We start from the raw sequence: 23,390 nt of genomic DNA on the forward strand, positions 1-23,390 counted from the left end.
AACTAAGGTTGATACCAAATCATCAACAATTGATTAATATCCCAAGGGTGAATAAAGGAGACACCAAATGCACGCAGAGAAAAAAAGGCAGGGCAGGAGTGCTTACAGATGATCTGAACACATTTTAGAGACACATGAAATAGACTTCTATCTTATTTAAAATAGACTTCTATCTTACTTTTCACTTCCTTTACTTTTAATTGGGACTTTTAACTCATCTCTCTCAGCATGATTAGATAATAAAACAGGAGTACTTAACGTATGGATAGGCAACTCTTCTGATGTGATATGCCATAAGTTGGCTTGTCCTGCCAGTTTTAAATGACGTCTTCTTTCCTGAAGTTATCATTCTCACACATTGTGTGTGTGTGTGTGTGTGTGTGTGTGTGTTATGTTTCACTGTGCACACGTCTGCCTCTTCATATGATGGCCCCATGGCACAGGATACTAAAGCTCTCCAAGAGTAGCAAGGCTCCCGCATTGAACTCCCTACACACCCTTGCAGATTGCTATCCACTTTCCTTTATCCGGTATTATAACCAACTTGTCCCATTCACATACAGTTTTAACTCGGGATACGGGAACAGACAGTAGGTGCGAGTGAGAGGGCTCAGCATGCAGAAGCCCTGGCCACTGAACCTGACGAGCTGAGCTGTTTCCCAGGTTCATATGGGGGACAGAAAGATCACACTTCTGCAAGTTGTCTTCTGACTTCCACATGCACATGTGCATTTGAGTGAATGCAATACACATAAATAGATAGAGATAGAGATAAATAGACCGACAGACAGATGGGTGGATACACACACACACACACACACACACACACACACACACACACACACACACAAAGAAATAAGAAAGAGGAAGAAAAATAAGGAAGGGGGAAAAGAAAAGAGATAGGGGAGGAATGAATTAAGAGAAGACAGTCTTCTAATCCTATATAATTCATAAATGCATTCTAAACACATATCTTTCCCATGCTCATAGAATGATAGAATGACTTTTGTAAAAATTACCATTCTATCCAAAAAAATCTCTTGAAAAGATTGAAGGTGACTCCACTTAATTATTTTTTTTCACAGAGATAGAAAATACTATCCTACAGTATCTCAGACAGCCAGAGGAATCCTAAGCATTTAGGAACAGCATAAATGTCTTTCTAATGACTAATGGAAAATGCAAATGTTGTGGTGCATATACACTGTAGGATACCATTCAGATGTAAAGAAAAACAAAACCATAAAATTTAAAGGGAAAGTGATGGGGTTAGAAAATAGTATATTTGCTGAAAATGCTATCTTTTTTCCATTGGATGGTTTTGGCTCCTTTGTCAAAAATCAAGTGACCATAGGTGTGTGGGTTCATTTCTGGGTCTTCAATTCTATTCCATTGGTCTATCTGTCTGTCTCTGTACCAATACCATGCAGTTTTTATCACTATTGCTCTGTAATACTGCTTGAGTTCAGGGATAGTGATTCCCCCAGAAGTCCTTTTATTGTTGAGGATAGCTTTAGCTATCCTGGGTTTTTTGTTATTCCAGATGAATTTGCAAATTGTTCTGTCTAACTCTTTGAAGAATTGGATTGGTATTTTGATGGGGATTGCATTAATCTGTAGATTGCTTTTGGTAAAATGGCCATTTTTACTATATTAATCCTGCCAATCCATGAGCATGGGAGATCTTTCCATCTTCTGAGGTCTTCTTCAATCTCTGACCCCATAGGTAGCAATGAATATCCTAGTAAGAGCACCAGTGGAAGGGGAAGCCCTGGGTCCTGCTAAGACTGAACCCCCAGTGAACTAGACTATGGGGGGAGGGCGGCAATGGGGGGAGGGTTGGGAGGGGAACACCCATAAGGAAGGGGAGTGGGGAGGGGGATGTTTGCCCGGAAACCGGGAAAGGGAATAACACTCGAAATGTATATAAGAAATACTCAAGTTAATAAAAAAAAGAAGAAGAAAATAGTATATTAAGTGAGGTAATCCCAATGGAGACGGACAGACATCAAATGTTCGCTGTTTTGTGATTCCTGGCACCAGCGATTTTGATTTGACTATACAGTCTAGAGTAACTACAGAAGTGTCAACTGTAGAAAGATCACATATGGGAGGAACACTAGAAAGAGGAATAGCAGGGTAAAAGTAATATAAAGAGGAAATTGAGAAAATATGGGGTGGCTTGAATTGGGGTTTAAATGACCATGAGTGGCTTAGGCTGGCATTACTACACCCAGGAGCTATAGACTATCTAATAAAACCCTAGTAGCCAGGCAACAAAAATATGCTTTCCAGGTAAAACCAAATGACTCTCAATCCAATACGAGCTATTACTGCTGCCTTTGGTTGCCTTCCAAATGTTAGAAGCAAGTCACTATAACTGAAGATACCGTGCAATTTATACACAGAACCCGGACAGAAGACCTGAATCGGACCTGACCAGAAAACCTCCTCCCTGAGGACTGATGTTCAAATACCATAAGGTTCTATACAATTTTGCCAAGGAAGAAAAGAAATAAATATTCCTATACAGCTATATATGTATGTATGTGTGTGTATATATACATACACGTGTAGATATATATACACATAAACAGCTGGGTAGGACTGTATATATACCTTATATGGATATGGATTTTAACAATGAGTAGTAATGGAAGGATAACACATTCTCTCTAGATTAGATAGATAGATAGATAGATAGATAGATAGATAGATAGATAGATAGATAGAAGATAAATATATACACAAAAGAGATAAATTATAGATATGTATATGCACACATATATATGCACACACAAATTCACACAATTAACAAATGACCAGAATTTGAGAGGGAACCCGGTGCCCAGAGGCATAGGAGAAATTGGAAGAAGAAAAGAGAATGGAGGAAAGTAATGTGATTATACGTTGGTCTTACAACAGCTCATAGCATGTTGGTGACCAGACAATTCCCTTAGTCACATATCTGCATGTGCGGCAATGCTATGCCAAGCAAAGTCACGCAGTGTCTGAGCACTTTGTATTAAACAAAGCGAGTAATTCAACAAAGTACTGGCTGCTCCAGTAGCACTTTCTGAACTGGTTCAGCATTCAGACCACACGTGTTAAGAACATTGAATTTGATTCTGATGCACCTTAAAGATGAAAACGGTCTGCAATAAGCTTACAGCCAAAAGGATCATAAAGAGATGGGACCTAGCTGGAGGAAGTCCTTAAAACCCCACCTGGGGACCCAGCCCATATACATAAAGCCACCAAACCCAGACAATATTGCTAATGCCAAGAAGTGCATGCTGACAGGAGCCTGATACAGCTGTCTCCTGAGACAGAGCATGACAAATATAGAGGCGAATGCTAGCAGCAAACCATTGAACTGAGAACAAGGTTCCCATTGGAGGAATTAGAGAAAGGATTGAAGGAGCTGAAGAGGCTGGCAACCCCATAAGAAAAACAATATCAACCAACCAGAGCTCCCAGGGACTAAACCACTACCCAAAGTCTATACATGGACTGACCCATGTTTCCAACTGCATATGTAGCAAAGGAAGACCTTGTTGGACACCAATGGAAGGAGAAACCTTTGGTCCTGCCAAGGCTGAACCTCCCATCCCTAGTGTAGGGGAATAAGGACTGGGAGGCAGGAAGGGGTGGGTGAATGGGGAGGGGAAGACCCTCATGGAAGAAGGGTGAGGGGGAATGAGGTAGGGGGTTTATGGACAGGAAACCAGGGAAGGGGATAAGAGTTGAAATGTAAGTAAAAAATATCCAATTAAAAAGTGCCTTCTAATTGAAAAAGGGGCAGTGGGACTTTGTCTCTATCCCTTCCACTGTCTCTGCTTCTGGGCCATCATCCCTGCTTCTGGGATTTCCCCATCATTCCCTCCTCCTGGGATGTTAGTTCGCTGCCTCAGTTTCCGTGGTTCAGGTTCACAGTTGACTGAGCTGGTCAAACAGTCTCTGGAAGCATGAGCCAAACTAAACGTTTCTTCATTTTCTTGAGTCTTCTTCCCCTGCCCCAGTGGAGAGTGAACTGCCACGATCTCCATTAATGAAAACCGATGTCTTTGCCTATGATGGGAGGTGGTGGTGTTAAAGGGGGAATAGAAAATGCTGGTATTATACAGTCAAAAAATGTTGATTTTATTTTCTTGATGAGGCTTGAACTAAGCGTGATGTAGCAAGAAATATGTTATCAATCAAATCCAGTGTTTTCTGGGAAACAATTAGTCTCTGCCTTCTCTTTGTTACCTGAAAATTCTTGGCAAGGAGCCACGTCTGTCTTTAGTCCTGGTCCTTTTCCTGGGGGGTTGGGGGGCACTGAAGGAGCTGCCCACATTTCTTATACAGCTTTAGGGAAAAGACTCATAACCATACTTAATGTATAAAACCTGTGATTTCCATGCAAACTGCTGCTTTCCTCGGATTAAAAAAAAAAAGAAAGCAAAAGCCCTCTCTAGCAATTTAAAGTCTTTTAACTATTTCCTTTCCTTCTGATCTTTTGGAAACACCTTTTAGCTTTCTCTGCCTAGAGCCTGCCCTTGAGTGACACTTTCTGATAAATAAGATCATTTTGAAGAGAGGGAGGTATATGAATCATTCATGCTGGCAAGATCTCCTTAAGCACACCCCAAGTACACATACTAGGAGACCCAGAGAATGGCAGGCCCCTCTCTGGTCCCTAAGTCCCAGCTAATTTCTTCAATGATACTAGTATTTAAACTCTGCATTTCAAACAACCAACGTGACTTGGGCCCCTTCTTAGGAACTAAAGCCATTGTGTTCATCTGGCTTGGAGGCTGTCTCTGTCACAAGCTTCTCTTACACTTGCACTGAGAAAAGGAAACCAAACAGAAACAGGTGCATCCGCGGTATGCGAATGAGAGAAGGTAAACTCTGAAACGATTTCTCAGGAAACAGAAGATGCACAAGCTGCTCCCTAACTAAAACCACAGGAGGGGTGTCAAATACTGGATGCTAAGCCACAGGAGGCCTGCGGGCTGAAGAGGCAGTGAATCCCCAGTGAGCTCTAAACTCCTGATTGGCAAAGTACACCAGGCCCAAGAGGCCCTCGGGTGCTGAGCCACAGGGGGCCCATCAAGTGCTCAGGTGGATGGTAAGGGGAAGGAGAAGGAAGCAGACAAACTGTGAGAAGGAGCTTGAATGAGAAGCCACAGACTTGCCACGCGTGAAGAAAAATGAGAGGCGCCTACTGGGAATACCTGAAGGAGAATTAAAAAAGGAAGGAAGCCCTGCTCTCTCCCATGCTGTATCTTCTCCCCCATTGGAAAGCACGTCTCACAGAGTGAGTTTCTGGCCCAGGAATTCTAAAGAAACACGGTACTGAATGAGTTCCAGATCAGGTCTGGCAGGAAGCGTTTCCCAACATCGGCACATCCTATGAGGTTGCTAAGATCTCCTGAAAGTCACCACCAATTCCTGCTCACCAAGGTTTTCTGTGTGACATAATTCCTTTTCAAGGTTTCCAATACGCTGGACACACGCGATAGGAAAGACCCGTGAGATGTTCTGCGCTCATCTCCTTATCCTACTTTTCTTTTTTTTTTTTTTGAATATTATAATTCAGTTTATTTTTTTTTATTAACTTGAGTATTTCTTATATACATTTCGAGTGTTATTCCCTTTCCCGGTTTCCGGGCAAACATCCCCCTCCCCCCTCCCCTTCCTTATGGGTGTTCCCCTCCCAACCCTCCCCCTACTTTTCTTACTCTAACATTTCCTGACCATCTACAGCCTGCCAAATCCTAGATTGTACCTGGTAGCCATAGACAAGCAGGCAAACAAAGAAGAGGAATATCCCTGTAACCTCAGGGTAACGCAGAAGCAAAAATTAATCACGGATTAACAGTTTGTGATAGAAAGACAGCCAGGTTATTGGTAGAACACAAAATCAAATGAAAATTCGAAGGCGTCTTCAACTAGTTCAGTGTTAAAGTATAAAAGAAAAGGCACCAGGAAAAGAGATGAAAGGAAGGAGAGAGGGAGAAAGAGAGGAAGACAGGATTAAGGAAATGGTGCATGGTGCATGCCTACAGTCCCAATAGTGGGATCAAGTAGGAAGAGAGTCTCAAGGTTGTGGCAAGTGTGGGCTGTAAAGTGATTTTCACGCCACTCAGAACTCCATGGACTGCTCAATAAACCAAAACCAAAGTTGTATGTGTGTGTGTGTGTACATATATATATATATATATATATATATATATATATATATATATATGATACAACACATGCCTCAACACCCACATGAAGCATACGCATACTATAAGAAGTACTAGTATGTTTTGTAAAACTTGAATAAATACTAAATATACCTTCACTAGTAAAACAAAACTTAAAGGCATTCTCAACGTCGTGTTGACTGTTCATGAAGTGATAAGTTGTAGTGATGATTGTACAAACATGTCACATACTCCTATAAAAGCACTATCTGGGACTTTTATGGCGTCCTGGTTGGTCTTTACTGTCAATTGGAAACAACCTACGGTCACATGGGGAGAGATAACCTTTATTGGCCCCATCATGTTGGTCTGTGGCCCTGGCTGTGAGAGACCTCCTGGAAAGATGACTGAGCCCCGCCCATGCTGGCAGTGTGACCCCCTGGACAGGTGGGCAGGTATACAAAGAAGAGAGCAGCACACGCCAGAAAGAAGGCCAGTAGGTAGCCTGTCTCCTTAGAGCTTCCGTATCTATTGCCTGTTGAGGTCAGAGGAGCGTGTCAAATCGCCTGGAACTGGAGCCTCTACGTGGGCGCTGAGACTCAAACCAAGGTCTTCTGCAAGAACAAGTGTTCTTAATCACTGAGCCATTTCCCTAGCCCCTTCCAATGTTTTTTATTCCCCCTTGAGTGCTCTCCATGTCTAAATCCAGGGATATAACTTCAAGCAACACGTATTCCTATCTTTTATAAGGATTATTTTTACAACGATGTTTCATTATGCAATTTCCATCCATGTATATAATTTACTCTGTGTGTGTGTGTGTGTGTGTGTGTGTGTGTGCGCGTGCACGCATGTGTGCCTGTTTATGTGTATATGAGTGCAAGGGTATGTGCAGGGACTTGTGTACATATGTGTGCATGTTTGTGGAGGTCTGAATTTGATATTGCTTTTCTTCCTCAATCAGCCACTTTCCACTTTTACTTATTTGAGGCAGGATCTCTGCTGAACCTGAAATAAAGGGAACCCTTTCCTCTGGGTTCTAGGATTACCGAAGCCTCCCTCTTCTGTCTAGCATTTTGTTCTGGGAATGGACATTGGCTACTGACTGGAGTTTATATGGAACTTTGAACCAGTGTGACAAGCACAGGCTTTATGACTCGGGACTCCAATAGTATGGGACTACGGACTGAGTTTCTCATAAGGGAGAATCCCAATAGCAAGTGAGGCAAGTATTTCGTAATGCAGGAATTTTTACTACCTAGCCAGTTACCTCCAAGAACTTAATTGTACATTCTGTCCAGTACATCACCGAAGCAGAGCAGATTCAAGAGGAGAGGAATGAGCCCCCACTGAGGGGGGAACAATATGTCCCTAAATGACATGACAGAATTGATGACAGCCTTTTATGGAAAATATTGGCAACAACAACACTGAAGTGGTGATAATTATTAGACTCTACAGGAGACACTGCTATTAATCCTAAAATAAAATGATTACATCACGATGTGTTTAATATTTTGATAACTGTACCAATAAAGCTGGTTTTTCTGTGATCCTAACATTATTTTATGAATCATAATGATTACCCTGAGAAAGATCAGATTTCACTAGACTGTTGAAGGAGTTGAAGCCACAAAAGGCATTAGGAAAGCCTGGACAGAAGAGCAGTAGAGTAGCAATCCAAGATTCAACACCGACTCATCTAAATTTCTGCCCCTGCTGGCCTCTCCACCTGAGATGCCTAGTTACTTGGCCAAATTCTGATCCTTAAATGCTGCATATGAAGAGAGTCCAGAAATCCCCTCAAGGGAGTATAATCAACTCAAGAAATGGCAACTATACCTAAGCCAATAATAAGGAAATCATGAATTATTTAATTCTGCATTCCAAAAATATCTGCATGAAAAGCAGACCATAAAGGAAAGAGCAAAAGAGTAATTCAATTAGAACAAGCAAATAAAGCCCTGCTCAACGTTACAAACCTCCACAGCGGCGTTCCCTGCTTGGCTCACACTTCCTGCATTAGCCAGCAGGGAAGTACATATGTAATCACTCAGGCCCCCTTCTCCTGTAAGAAATGCCAGCATCTCCTTAAAGAATATTAATTCCATAAAACAGAGGTCCTGGAGGAATAATAGTAGGTAAAATAAATATAGGTTTATGTCAAGAAAAAAGTTCGCATTAATCCTTAGAAAAAAAAAGTTGTAATGCAAAGAATACAGGACGGTCCAAGCTTAAGGTAGTTTCTTGTTAAGATAAACAGATATACTTCTTGGCTTCACATTTTCTACGTTTTAATCACTAAAATCCTAAGCCCTAAGAAACCCTTCAGTTCTAGAAAAGCTAGGGTAGACAGTCATTCAATTTATTAATCATTTTAAAGGGATTGGTTCATAATATAATGTTTCCATATTAGTTTCAATTTCACTGGATAATGCTCTCAACGTTCAAGGCTAACAAGAACACCTCAATGCTCTGAACGACCAAGGCTGCCCATTTTAAATAATATGAACTTCAAGTCTTACTTCTGGGCGTGTACTCATTTTCAGAGGTAGGTACAATCTCTAAATCATTTAAAGATATTTACCATGTGGTTTTTGTATTTTGTAAGACTGTAGCCCTTTAGGATTTGACCATGGTTTCTTACAAAACATAGCTGACTCTGTTTTCCCAGTAAACTGACCGACTGCTCACACTGACCGTTCAGTCAGCCTGTACCTCTCAGCGGAGGCCCCTAATATGGAGTCCACACTGGCATTATAACCAGAAAGAAAAGCCATCGCATCTTGCCACACTTGTAGCCCACAGTTTCAAAAGGGAGCAGTTGCCTTGCATTTTAGCTCAACTATATGGCTCCTCAAAGATGCTGACCTAACCCAGATATCTACAACTGTGAGACAAACAAGAAATCGCCCATCCATTGTGTTTGATTTGTAAGCACCAATCAAGATTAACTTGGATTAGTCTCATGGTCACGGAACATCTTGGATTATTGCTAACAATACTGGATGCTTTAGCGGAACTACCCAAGAGTAATGTGGCCCACTCTCAGGGCCGAGAATACCTTAGTTTACTGCTAACAACATTGGATGTCCTTTACTTGCTCCTTTCTGTCTGAGACCCTCTCATTCCACAACTGCTCTTTCTGATGTCTTTCCTTGCCAGATAAGTGATAACTTCCTCCCAGACACCCTATTTTTCCTCGTATATATTGGTTCCAACCCTTATTGTATTCTCAAGGCTTTCTTCGTCAATTCTTTGAGGATTTCCAAATCTAAATCTACATTCCTAGCATCCTTTCCTCCCAGTCCCCAGTTCCATGGTTCCTGTTACCATATGGGCATCTACACATAGTTACGCAAAGAAACTCTTGATAAATCTATCCTTGCCCCTTTGTGCTAGTTACTTTTTCTCATCTTTGTGTCAGAATACTAGTGAAAGGCCATTTAAAGGAGAACACAAACCAAGTTTATTCTGGTTTATGGCTCAAAGGGATCAGTTTCTCTTGTCAGAAACTGACATAGCAACAGGCAAGGAAGGCCTGTGCAGTCACTAAGGGAGGAGGCCATTTGATTACACAGTATATATAGTCAGGAAAGAGATCACATGAAGGCTAGGGCTCACTCGCATTATCCTTGTATTCAGTCCAGGACTCCAAACCCAGTGCGACACCACCCACATTTAAGGTGAATCCCCTTGCCTCAATAAATCTCGAGTAAAATAAAAAAATCACCCACAGGTGTCCTCACAGGCAACTCTAATCTAGATAATCTGTCATAGGTTTGCCCAAAGGCTATTGAAATTCAGATAAATCTTCATTGATACCTAGAAGCTTGCAAACTTAGGTGATTCTAGATCTTATCAAGGTGTTTGTCTTGATAACTGATTTAAACTACCTAACCTGTGTCCTCTATTTCTATGAAGAGCATCCCTGATCTGTGCCAGCCTATGTGGAAATCTTCTGGTCATCCCCTACCTCAATTTCCTTTCCCCTGCATAATTGATAAATTGCCAAGCCCTAACAATTCTGATTTCCCTTATAATAAATGTATTTTCCATAGTAATTACGGCATTTACTGCTACCATAAAAGTTTATAATTTGAAATCCTCAGGCCAATGCTTACTTTAAAATTTTAATGCATAGTTCCTTTCAGAAGTAGCTTTAGAGTCAGGGACATGAGCAAATAGCTTATTGCACTCACGTTTGGCCCAGAGTTTGGACCCCTAGAACACATGATGTGGAAATGCATGTTTGTACTCCTACAACAAGATGGGAGGCAGACAAGAGAACCGCTCTCAGGTCATCTAGCCTGGCATAAAACAAGAAAACCTGTCTCACATAAGGCAGAAGGCTCAACACCTAAGGGTGACCTCTCACCTCCACCCTAGAGCTTGTACATACAAACCATATATATACAAACATTAAACACATACACCAGGTAGCAATGATAAAAGAAGTGTGTGCAAACATCACATGGAAAGTTTACAGAGGTTGTACAGGAGGAAGATGTTGTCTTGGCAACAGCAAAACCACATTCATCCGAGAAAGAAGCACATGATGAGTATACATCATGCTACACTTATGCTGTTCCTCTCACTCTGAGCCACAAGGTGTTCAGTAGTTCTAGATCTCTGGGAGACTGAGATAGACTAAAGAAAGGTAGTAAAGACCATGATTTTCTAGATGAGGTAAAATGTCAAATAAATGTGGATTTCTTACCTCACACTCATCAAATATAACCCCAGCCCACCTAAATTAAGACCCAAGGTCCACGGTATATTGCCCCTAAAACTCTGCAGTTTATGATACTGATATTAATGGACTTTCACAGTGAGGATGTTTCTCAGGTGAGGGAGACTATAAAGGGTTTGAAAAAGTACTCGATTAGAGAAAACCCTCATTAGTTCCAGCAAGTTAGCAAGCCATAAAGAGTGTCAAGGCCTACAGGAGTTTGGATCCCAAGAGAAGAGTCGAAGTGAGCTCTAATTAGCCCAGTGATTGAGTCCAACACAGATTGACAAATTGAAATTAGAGAGAGGGAGAAAATCTAAGTCAACATCATTCTGTTACTATGTTTGTCAGCTCATTGTGTAACTTATAGGAGACAAAAGTAGCCTCTCTCATAGTAACTGAAATTTCATTTTTACGGAGAAAAGAAAATATAGCTCAAATGAAAAAGGCAATCTATTCCTGGGTTGGCCACTCTAGCAAGGGCAACAAATTACACAGCATGGTGGTGAAATTGGGCCACTGGTAGTCTTCCTTTGGGAAAGCCATGGGAAATCCTTGTCTTCATGTATTTCATCTCACAAACTCAATCCTATGTTAGGGACCCAGGCCTAAAATACAATACACAAAGCTCTGAGATTAACTTCATAGATTTAAGAAGGTAATAAACAGCAAATGATTGAAAATAAGGATACTGAATATTTTTAAGATTTATTTTATTTTATTTTTTACGTATGAGTGCTCTATCTGCATGTACACCTGCAAGCCAGAAGAGCACATCGGATCCCATTATAGATGGTTGAGAGCCACCATGTGGTTGCTGGGGAATGAACCCAGGAACTCTGAAAGAACACCCAGTGCTCTTAATCAGTGAGCCACCTCTTCAGGCTTGAGACTGAAATTCTATTCTTCACCTTAGCATAAAAATTCGAGGTGATAATATTAGTGTGTTCAATAGCATTTCACAATTTATCCTAAGCTTGAGACATCTTAATAGTCACTGAGCTTTCTGGCAGTTCAACAGTGTCATACACTTTATAAATACAAACACTTCAAATGACTTTACAATACAAATATTTACCACTAATACAAATAAAAACAAACAAGGTACTAAACATTCTCCTTGTCTAATGGATTTTTGCACTAAAGTTACTTAAGGTAGTAAATTTAGGCAGCACATTTTTGGTGATTTGATATGTGAAAATTCCACTAATATTCAATATTTTAAAAAACAAACTGCATGGAAAGAATTATGGAAATAGCTACTACAAGTTAAACGATGAGTTTCTGTTTTCTGCGACATATACAAAGGTCACAGAAGGTGTTCTAAGACTTGGTTTCCAAACATTGTTTCATCTTCTGCTTCAGACTTTCTATTTGGTTATTTCTATTGATAACAATGCTGGAAAAAAGATTGTGTGTCAAAAGTGTTACTTTGAAAAGCATGTTTGTCTATTCTTCCTTAGAAAACCTTGAGGGTACCTTTCATCTTCTTGTTCAAAACAAGGTCAAAGAAAAATGTGGTCTCATCTGGCCTTTAGTTTCTGCATTGTAATGAATGGCTCTACATTTTTTTCCCATTTATCTGCTTATGCTGCCATGGTTCTCTCTTCCAAGGAGATGAGGAATAGCGGGCATAGACTGAAGCCAAAATACTGCTGTCCATGCTGGTGTCAGAATAACTGAAGTTACAACTTGAACTATTGAAGATTTTTATAAGGAAAGGAGACATCATACGGAAGCTCACAACCATCTATAATGGGATCCCATGCCCCCTTCTGCTGTGTCTGAAGAGAACAACAGTGTACTCATACACAAAATAAATCTTTTTTAAAAAAGAAAAAGAAAAGGAGACATCATATTTAATTAAAAAAAAAACGAAGAATCCTTTAACAAACCTGTCTCCAAGTGTTCTGAATGTCTGATCCATACAAGCTAACAGAGTCTAAACACAGCCTGCCTACAGAAGAAAGACAACACACAGTTAGCTAGCTCTAAACACCTTTTGAATTAAGTCAGATACATCTGCTCTTAATTACGTACGTACACATACACACATGTAAGCACACATACAGTGGTAGATTAAAGACAGCTGTGGATGCTTAGCTAAGTCTTCTCAGTGTGAATCTGAGCTGAACTTCGTGCCTTTCCTAGCAGAATGTGAGACCTCAGATGCTCTGAGGCTGTGAAGACTGGCTCAGAAGGAACACAAGTCCCACGTATTTTCTTGGCTCACTTACCCTGATGGCACTGTCTATGCATTCTTTCTTGGATGCACTAGGATGCTGAGGGGAAAGGCAAGCAGCTCTACATAGAAACCCTAAGAGGTAAGCATCAGAGCCCTCTTAGCCATCTTTAGACTGGAAGACAGAGACGCCTTAGATTGGAAGACAGTAATGTCTTGCACTGCTAGATAGTAAAGCCATAGACTGCTAGACATAGCCCAGACATCATCTGATGATAGTCGATGATATGTAAAAGAATCTGAATGGAAACACTTTAAGTCAGATATTCCTCCACCAAATTGTGAGCAAAATAAAATCCATATTTTCTGTTAGATTTCTGGAGAGCTTAGAAGATAATGATAGAATTACAGAAAATCTACAACTAAAAACATTCTAATGTTATGCATCACACTAGGAACTCTGGTAATTGAAGCCTAAATGTCTTTGTCTCCATTATTTGCTAATCCAGAATATGGCCATTATGGACTTCCTAAGTGATATAAGACCAAATGATAAAATCTATTCATATATATATATATATATATATACATATATACATATGTCATAAATTGGATATAGTCTCAGCTAATAAATAAAAATAAATCACTCATCCATTCATTGTTGATTTCTTTTTCCTTCTGTTAGGGATTGGGTATATGCGCATGTGGGCACAGAAGTCCATGGATGCCAGAGGCAATGGATCTCTCTGGACCTGAGTTGCAGATAATTGTGAGCTACTCATTATAAGTATTGGAAACCAAAATGGAGATCTCCCCTATAGGAGCAGTATCTGCTTTTAACTATTATGTCATTGTTCCATCCCCAAATAAAACCAACTCTATAATCACATTCTTTTGTAGAAATCACTTTCTGATTATATTCATCTTGTCTCACGTCACCAACATCTTAAGATGCTTGTTAGTGTTACCAGGAAATGCCTTAAATGCTGCCATGTTTGAATACCACATGGCTTTGATGAGGCTCTCTACTGGTCAAAGCACTCAAGTTTTAAAAATCAGAACAAACAAAAGGACTATTATAAAAGAAAAAACAGTACCCCTATTCATGTCTTCAAATAAGACTAGTTCAAAGCAAGAGAGGAAATGAAACTGGGAATTCTACCATCACATACACACCAAGAAAGATTCCAGAAACTACAGGACACTGTACCCATGTCCTTCAAAGCAGAATCCTATCTTTTGTGACTATAACATATTTTCCTCCTATTAAATCTTCACTGTACTCTGTGGCAGTAGAGGATGTGGGGTGTATCTGTCTGTCTGTCTGTCTCTCTATCTTTACCAAGACTGTGAAGTCTTCTAGACGATGTTCTAGAAGCATCTTATATAAATCCTCTCAGGCAAGTTCAGGCCAAGACATGAAGGGAAAAGTCGGATTGTTTTGCCAAGTAGCCAATTGTTCTTTAGGAAGACTTAAGGTTGCTAGCTTATGTTAGATAGAACTTGTTCTCACTTCTTAGGATGTCTAGAGTTGGGGATTTAGCTCAGTGGTAGAGCACTTGACTAGCAAGCACAAGGCCCTGGGTTCGGTCCCCAGCTCTTGAAAAAAAAATTTAAAGCAAAAGGATGTCTAGAATGCATTGAACCAGCTCTTCCAGGATAGGTGATGCAACTCAGGTATGTTTGTTTGCACAAAATAGAAATACATTGAACTACAAGATTAAATTCTTCACAGTGTCCCCCACTTACTGCTTTGATAACAAAGAGAGGCACTTAGAGCTTTCTCAAAATCCAATGTCTCTGAAGACTGCCTTGAAGAAAAATGGCATCATGCTTAAAACAGATAGCCTTAGCCTAGAGTAAAGTGATGCTTTAGACTGGAAGGTAGTGTTGCCTTAGACTGCTAGATACTGATGCCTTAGACAGGGAAACAGTGATGCCTTGCACTGGGGTAGTAAAGCCCTGTTTTTATGGAAAAGGATAGGTCTGAGGTCATTCCATAAAATTGATTCCCCAGAAAATGGAAATAGGCAATTTGCTCTAAGAATTTTATTGAAAAATTATGCTATTCTATTTGAATAATGATGGGAATGTTCTACACATTTCCTTTATTAATGAATTAAAATACACAAAACACCATAAAATTATATTAGAGGTTCAAAAGTATCACTTAAATCTTCCTTACCAGTCACTTTCATTTTGTAAAATCAGCAGTTCCATTAAAATCGTATTATGTAAAAATGGGTTTTTACTGTAATAATAGTTATTACCTATTTAGCTCCCAAGGATGTTGTGAAAATTAAATAATAAGCCATTGGAAAGCAAATACAAAATGGCGCTAATATCAGGGGCCAAGAGTGGCAGCCAGATGGCAAAAAGAAAGGGAAAGAGTACCCTAAATATACCACAAGTCACAGCCTGTTCCTCCAAATCCATTCCTACAAGCACTCGAAACGGTGGCCATGTGGACTGATGCTATTTCATTTCTTAGTATTATGATATATTCATCTTAACCCTTGTATTATGAGGGTCATTTACACAGTTGCTAAATGTCAGGAATCCAGCAGCGAAGCCAGGTTTTTGATGGCTCAGCTCTATATCTGCTGAGGCATTTTCCCTTTTCCTAGTGTCTCATAATCATGCTTTAAATTCATGCCCCATCTTTCACAGATCATTTCACGTACCTTTTCCTCCAAGATCCACTTCTCCACTATTCACCAAAGACAGTTTGCTTCTGTACACATCATGTTTGTTGTGGTTGGGGAATATTATTATTCATTATATGTTTTATTAACACAGCTAAATGACTGGGAGTCTGAGAGTAAGAGCATAGCTTACTCACTTTGGGCAACTAGGTCCTAAAAACATGATACGGTATAACCTCGCACACAAGGCAAATGATCTCACCAAAGGGATAGTGTGTTAGGTCCCTAGCTTAGCAGTTTCTCTGATTTTTCTGAGTGAATATGGCATAAGGTTAAAAGCATCCAATTGTTTTTTGTTTTCATTTCTGGTTAAAGGGACCATGTGAATAGTAAACACTGTGTAATGTTGTTATAAAGTAGGCTGATTTTCATGAATCAAAGTAGGTAGGTAGGTAATGGAAACACAGTAAAGAAAGCCTCTGTATGGGCCTCTGTATTAAAGCAATTGCCTCAAATGTACAAGGCTCTGGGTTTGAATCCCAATGGGTGATATATTCTCTCTCTCTCTCTCTCTCTCTCTCTCTCTCTCTCTCTCTCTCTCTCTCCTTCCCTCCCTCCCTCCCTCCCCCTCCTCTCTCTCTTCATGCCTCTGTGTGTGTGTGTGTGTGTGTGTGTGTGTGTGTGTGTGTGTGTGTGTATCTGTTATGATTGGTGGAACACATCATGCTCTAGGTGGGTCACTCTCAGCAGTTTGGTAAGCAAAGCAATGTTTAAAATGAAAGGGTAACTATATCATCAGAATCTATCAATCTGAAGAATGAACTTTGAAGTTCATAGCTTGTATGTTCAGAGATCCTCAAATAAACATATTTTAATTTTTTATTAAAAGAAATGTGCGTATTTTCACTCTGAAAAATGAAACTCTCTCTCTCTAGAGATGTGTGTGTGTGTGTGTTTGTGTGTGTGTGAGTGAATGTGCTTGTGTATGTGTTATATGTACATTAATTTGTTCGTAGAATCTGAGTAAGTTACTTCCCATATCCATGTCCTAGACTCCTCATCTGTGAAATGCTGGATAATAACTGAATCAACGTACAAATCAGTTGTGAGAACAGGTGAAAATGTCTCCATATCACTACATAGTAGGTAACACATGCCAAACACTATCATCAGAAAAATAAAATAGGACAATTCACACTTCTTAGGAATGTGTTCAAAGGGTAAGAAACTGGCTCTCACTGCCTTGCAGCCTCGAAGTTGTACTGGGTCAAACCTTTCAACCTCAAATATTTGCTTTTGCTGTTAAATTTCCAGTGGCAGCATTAAGCTCACCCAAGTTCCTCATCCAAGCACCATTTAGTGTCAGACTTGTGCCAGACTCAGTGAACACACTTGAATCAATGAAGGTTGGGAACTAAGGGAACAAAACCAGTCATGAAAGGGTAAAGAGGCAGATCTACAGGGAGACACGAGAGGTAGATTCGACATGAAGACCCATTTGAGGTCAGAATATCAAGAAATATTTGTCAAAAAAAATAAAAGAAGCTTCTATCTCATGTGTAACACTGAGTGGCACAGATTTAAATGCTGGCCACTATGAGACCATTCGCTACCATCAAAAGAGGTTTGCACAAGAGTGGAAAAACACAACGCTAAAGAACAAGGCTTTGTCACGTGCTCTGTAACTGCCTTTTCTCCCCTCTTTTTCACTTGAATGCTAAATATAACAAGCAGTACGTTTCACAAACCCCCCCATTTGTTCTCATAACACCACTGGGTGGATGAAAAGATGCCGTATATGTATCCTCTACCTACCTCTGCGTTCCCAGCCCTCCCTTCCCCACATTATCAATTTCGCTTTTCAGAGCAGCTTCATGGCACAGACAATCCAGGCCCACCCTCCTGAACTAACAGTGATCACAGGGCTGAAGGGTAAGGGAGAGCGCTGGACTCCCAAGCGCCAGAGTACACCCTAGACACAGCTTGCCATGTTAAGCAAGATGGTTGAGACGGCTGCTTGTTCAGGATCAAAGCCCCAAAAGATTCTAAAAGCTTGGCAACTTTCAAAAGGTTCCCTAGCTTCCTGCGTGGAGTCAGGGAAATCTCTAGCTTCATGGGAAAAACCAGAGCCTAGGGCAAATCCGCTGGCTAGATCCATCAAAGATGTGACTGAAGGAGAACAGATTTTTTTTTCTTTGCAGTATAGGAATGACTCACAAGCCTATTTATTCAAAATGTTACATTCTCCCTTGAATAGAGAGGTGGATAATGGGGAAACTGGATGGTAATATTTCAAGTTGACACGAGACATCTAATACACTCCATCATTCATCTTTCTATGCCGTTACAGACATCATCAACAGCTCCAACGTGACCCATGGGGTTTTTTGTAGTTTGTTGTTGCTTTTGTTGTTTTGTTTTATTTTTTGTTTTGTTTTGGGTGGAATTGACTCTGCTATCTTAAATAGAGTGAACAACTTATCCATCCTTTTCTACTTAGTCCTTTAGGAAAGGAAATGCACTCCACTACTCATTAAAAAAAAAAGGACTTAAAGTCAAATTGCTTGGGTTCAAATCCCCTACTCATATGAACTGCAAGTTGTGTGATTCTGACATTACTCAGCTGCCACAAACCCCTGTCTCTCTCTCCCTGTAAAAATGTGGAACAATAGCATATAGCATTACTTTGTTTACAAGGTCAAGTACATAAAGAGCAGGGCCTGGTATATTGTAGTGCTCAGTAAATATTTGACATTATTATTGATTCTCATATGGATAAATGTTCTTTCTCCTTTGCAGATCCATGAGATAGTCATATTGACCACAAGTGGAGTTTGGTTTGTGGTGCTCCATAAAATTGCTCTATGAAGGGTATTTTCATCTAAGTCTAAGGAGATTACCTGGGACCTTGCTGAACTCTTGTTTTAGGAAAATGAATGTTTTAAATATAGGCGCGCTTTGCTGTGTTTCTAGAATTATCTTTTCTCTGCATGTATTCTCTTCCATTGACTCAAGTCTTTTAAAACTAATAATAACAAGCATGGGTGATATACAAAGGAAACAATTTCAAAAGTGAAGACAATCAGCAGAACAGAAGAAAATATGTGTTAAGAATTCACGTGACTAGGGATTAGTATCTAGAAAATATAAGGAGCTCAAGATTTGGAGACATAGATTAATGGTTGAGGGCTTGCCTAGTAATGGAAAGTTCTCAATCCAATCCCTAGAAACAAAACCAATAATTTAATTCAACACCAGAACAAATAATCTAATCAACAAATAAACAAATTTGATTGGCAGTTCTCAAAGAAGAAAGTATAAATCTAATACATATATACAGGAAAAGAACTCAATATCTTCAGCCATAAAGGAAATAAAAATTCAACACTACACTGAAGATTCCATCTCATGCTAGCAGATCGGTTACCAATAAGAAAACAAATGACAGTAAATGCTGGCAAGGATATTAGAGAGAGAAAAAGCTTATTTTCTATTAGCGGGAACACAAACTGATCCAGTCATGATATAAAACAATATAGACATTCCTCAAAAATCTCAGAATGCTTCCTCTCCCAGATCAACCTCCCCAAATAAAAACAAGTATCTACTTATTTCTATCCACTTCCCTGTCTTTCATTACATCATGCAATCTTGTCGCCCAACTTTCTTCAGTCCAATCCATCTGTTTCTCTTCCCCGCTGGTTTCACTCACTGGGTAAAATCAAGACGTCATCACCGGGTCCTGGGATGGTGTGGTTGTATCCTCCCCAGCCTTTTTCAACATCTTGCCATGTTTCAGGAAGGGACCATTTTAAAGCTGATTCAGATACAGATGTAGAAGCTGGAACACACAGGAAAGATACAAAGTTAACTATGAAAACCCAAGAGATTGTGACAAGTTCAAGATTCTATTGTTAAGATTGTGGTATACTCACATCTCAGGCTAGCAGGTTTGAATATTAGAAGTTTCTAGAAACTATTTTATAGCACGAAAGAAAGTTACTGCCCAACCCTTACACCTCTGAGAAAATATATTCCAAGCTTATTAAACATTTGCATCCTGCTTCATTATAATATTATATATGCTTATTATGTATTATTTTGAAAATGCTAATAAAGAAAAGACAATAATCGCCCAGAACCTCACCACATAATGATTACAACAATCAACCTTTTATTTGTATTTCCTCCCATAATATCTCAGTGTTATTATATAATTGAAATTATATCAGATTCGGTTCTATTTAGTTAGCTTAGTTATTTTTTCTTATGTATTTTCTAATGACACTAAAACTCTTTATAAACCCAATTTTAGTGATTACACAATATTCTATTGTACTAGAAATCCATTATTTTCTTACTCTGTAACATTTAACATGTAGAGTCTTTCTTACAGTAAACAATTCGATTTGAGCATTCTCCATGCAAATCTAACAATAGTCCTGATGATGTTGTTAAAGTGGATTCTTTCTTGGAATGGACGAGTCAGAGTATGTTGTTCTCATGACTCCTGGTGTATGTGAATGGCAGGATTATAAACTGGACACTTCTTGTGATGGTATTGAATACATAGATCACGTTTCCTTATTAATTCTGTTCCTGATCAATAGCATTCTACTGGTACCACAGTCATGGAATTGATAACCACTAACCACTTCTTAAAGAGACTTCTAGAACCATACTGTGGACCCTACCATGCTGAGCTATCTCTGCTCTTTTCTGCTTTGTTTTTTGTTGTTCTTATTGTTTTTCCCTATGATATGACTAGTACAGCTAGGGGCCAAGAAGATTGACTCAAAAAGGCTACATACAGGGCGAGGAGAACCTCCTCCATTAGTGGTTAGTTTCACAACCATAAATAATGATCATCTTTTTTAAAAGAAGTTCCTAATAGGGGTAGGAGTCCCAAATGAATTTTAAAAAAAAGCAAAACAAAACAAACAAACAAAAACCTTTCAGAAATAAAAAAATGCATCAATTGATAGATAATAGCTGTCTTAGAGAATTCCCAGCCAATGGAGGAAGAGGAGTTCCACCAGGAGAAGCTTCCTGAAGGAAGGAGTAACTGACCAGCATTTCAAAGGCTTAAAAGTTCTGTAGGTAAAGTGGGGAAAGGGAAAGCCCTTGATCCAGATGTTGAAATATGTGTGAGCATATGCAAAGTTGAGAGATGAAATGTCAAGTGGGGGAGTCAAAGGAAGTTTGATGAAACACAGCTAGGAGGCAATTGATGAGTCCAGAAAGGCCTTTGTTTTAGGTAGTCAGAGAGTAAAATACTATGGGGACAGAGGGGAGATTTCAAGAGCATTGGGCTAGCAGTTGATGAGCTCTATAAATTTCTAATGAATTGAGAAGATGCCATTTTGGGTAAAGTTGAGATATCCAGATGAATATGTACACCAAGCAGTGAACAGATGTGATTCTGTAAGGTTAGAGAGACCACTGAGCAAGAAGGGTGGCTTTGGTCCTCATCTGTCATAAAGTCATATTGGAGTCTTTGAAGATGAATATAACAGCAAACATGTCACCAAGAATAGACAAAATGCCTGGCGTCAGAAGCACGAGAATAGCCTGCTGGGTCTTTTATTAGTGCCCAAATCTATAGTAGTAATGGTCTAATTTGAGCTCCAGAATAACTCTGAATCAAACAGAGTGTGGTCATGCAGAAATCATAGGCACATAAATACACAGGCACATACATACAATGCACAGCATGGAATAACGTGCTTCTTAGAACATGCCTATCTCCGAAAGAGGCTTTAAAATAGTTTTTAAATGCTAACACTGTAATTAATACCTTCAGAATAATGCTTCCTCTCTGTTCTACCTCCTTCTCTTTATGGCCTAAATATTCCAAAAGAACACTCAAAAGGGCACTTGTTGATATGACCACTAACTGGAACACAGAGGCCAGGCATGGTCTTTGATATACAGGAATATATCCAATGGACAATGAAGAGGCTCTTTATAATGTCACAAAGTCTCAAAACAAACTCAAAAGAGAACAGAAAAACTGCTGCTTCAAATTTCCATGACAGATGTTGGAAACAATCACCCCTCACTGCAGCCACTATCCTCTAGTTTACAGAAGGGCTAGACTGGTTGTTTTTAATCTAACAACCCAGACCTCCAGTGACTGCTTTAATGAAGAATATCATACACAAAATTCCATCGTGCTTCAAGAACATGTCTCTGTGTGGCTAATATTGCACCAAAATTCTGAGTTGGTTTTGTTGTTGTTGTTGTTGTTGTTGTTGTTGTTGTTGTTGTTGTTGTTGTTGGTTTGGGGTTTTTGTTGTTGTTGTTGTTTTGTTTTGTTTTGTTTTCTGTTTTTTTTTAGCAGCCAGCAACATACTGCTTATCTTTTCTTGGAATCTCGTGCAATCGAATGAGTTCAAGATGAGATCTCATTTACAGTAAAATTCTGTGAGAGAGAGTATTAGAAGCCAACTATTGAGTTTGGCTATCAGCAAACATTTAAACAAGACATGACCCTCATCAGAGAAGCTTCTTCTTACCATATATGGCAGAAACAGAAATTCACAAGGGCACAATGTGCAGAGAGCAAGAGACTTTGAAGCACTCACCCTAAATGGGTTGCCTTTATCAAACCCTCCCCTCAAGGATCAGGGATCGATGTGGAAGAGGATGAAGATAGACTGTAAGAGCCAAAGGCGGTAGACAACTCAAAGGAAAGAGCATCTTCCAGGTACAATGAGACTGACCTACATATGAACTCAGAGACTGTGACACCGTACACAAGAACTGGACGAGTTCAGAGCAAATAGAATCTTGGGAGTAGAAAAAGGAGGTGGACATAAAGTCCCACCCTTAAACAGGAAGCCATTTGTGATCGATACCCAATGAAAAAACAGAAAAATTCATTTTCCCCAGTGGAGTGTCACTGGGTGTATTATCCACAGGGCAGTGGAAATCCCATGAGCAGAAGTAAGTAGTAGACACAACACAAACCTCATTTCTTCTTCACCTTTTCTCCTTTCTTCCTTCCATCCCTCTCTCCCTTCCTCCATCCCCCTCCTTCCTTCTCTCTCGATCTTCCCCTCTCCCTCCCTGACGTCTCCCATTGTATACTTTTGGGTTGGTTTTGTTTTGGGATGTTTTAGCCTTCCGAAAGGGAGAGAGGGAGAAAGGAGGAAAGGATGCAAAGAAGAGGACAGGGAAATGAAATTGGATGGGTGGGGGGGATGTAGGAGGGATTGTGGAGGGGAAAAATATGATCAAAATATATAGCATGAAAAAAATTAAATACAAAAAAAGAGTGGTCCCAGGATAATGGCTGAAGTGGCACCCATACCACAGGCGACTGGGGGACATGCTGGAGGTAAGGAAAGTTAGAGGTCAGAATGCAGCATCCCAAAGCTCATTGCATTTAGCACTGGTGACTGTGTGTCTTTGGTCTTCTCCCAAACCTTTAGATAACATTTGACGAGGACCATCATTTGTGACAAGCCCTCATCCTACTTCCCTCTAAAAATGTGCTCAGCAGCAGCAGCTCAAATTTGACATGGTCTCACATACTACATATCAGGCAAATGTCGCCATCTACTTAACTCTTCATTAACTTCCTCCCAATTTCTGTAGCTCTGCATGGAGGAAGCTGGCCTTTTGAGAAGCTTCCATAACCCATAACA

The 23,390-nt window shown here is 39.8% G+C and overlaps 1 protein-coding gene across 1 annotated transcript in view; it reads right to left on the reverse strand.

Annotated features, from left to right (window-relative positions):
• Pkhd1 (PKHD1 ciliary IPT domain containing fibrocystin/polyductin) overlaps positions 1-23,390 on the reverse strand; it is a 493,369-nt gene that overhangs the window by 191,203 nt on the left and 278,776 nt on the right. Inside the window, exon 52 of the mRNA XM_008766937.4 lies at positions 19,451-19,579. Within this exon, the coding sequence (XP_008765159.2) occupies positions 19,451-19,579 (129 nt within the window). The remainder of the gene's footprint in view (positions 1-19,450; positions 19,580-23,390) is intronic.

The sequence above is a fragment of the Rattus norvegicus genome, chromosome 9, assembly GCF_036323735.1.
Source record: "Rattus norvegicus strain BN/NHsdMcwi chromosome 9, GRCr8, whole genome shotgun sequence".
In the NCBI taxonomy this organism is placed as follows: Eukaryota; Metazoa; Chordata; class Mammalia; order Rodentia; family Muridae; genus Rattus; species Rattus norvegicus.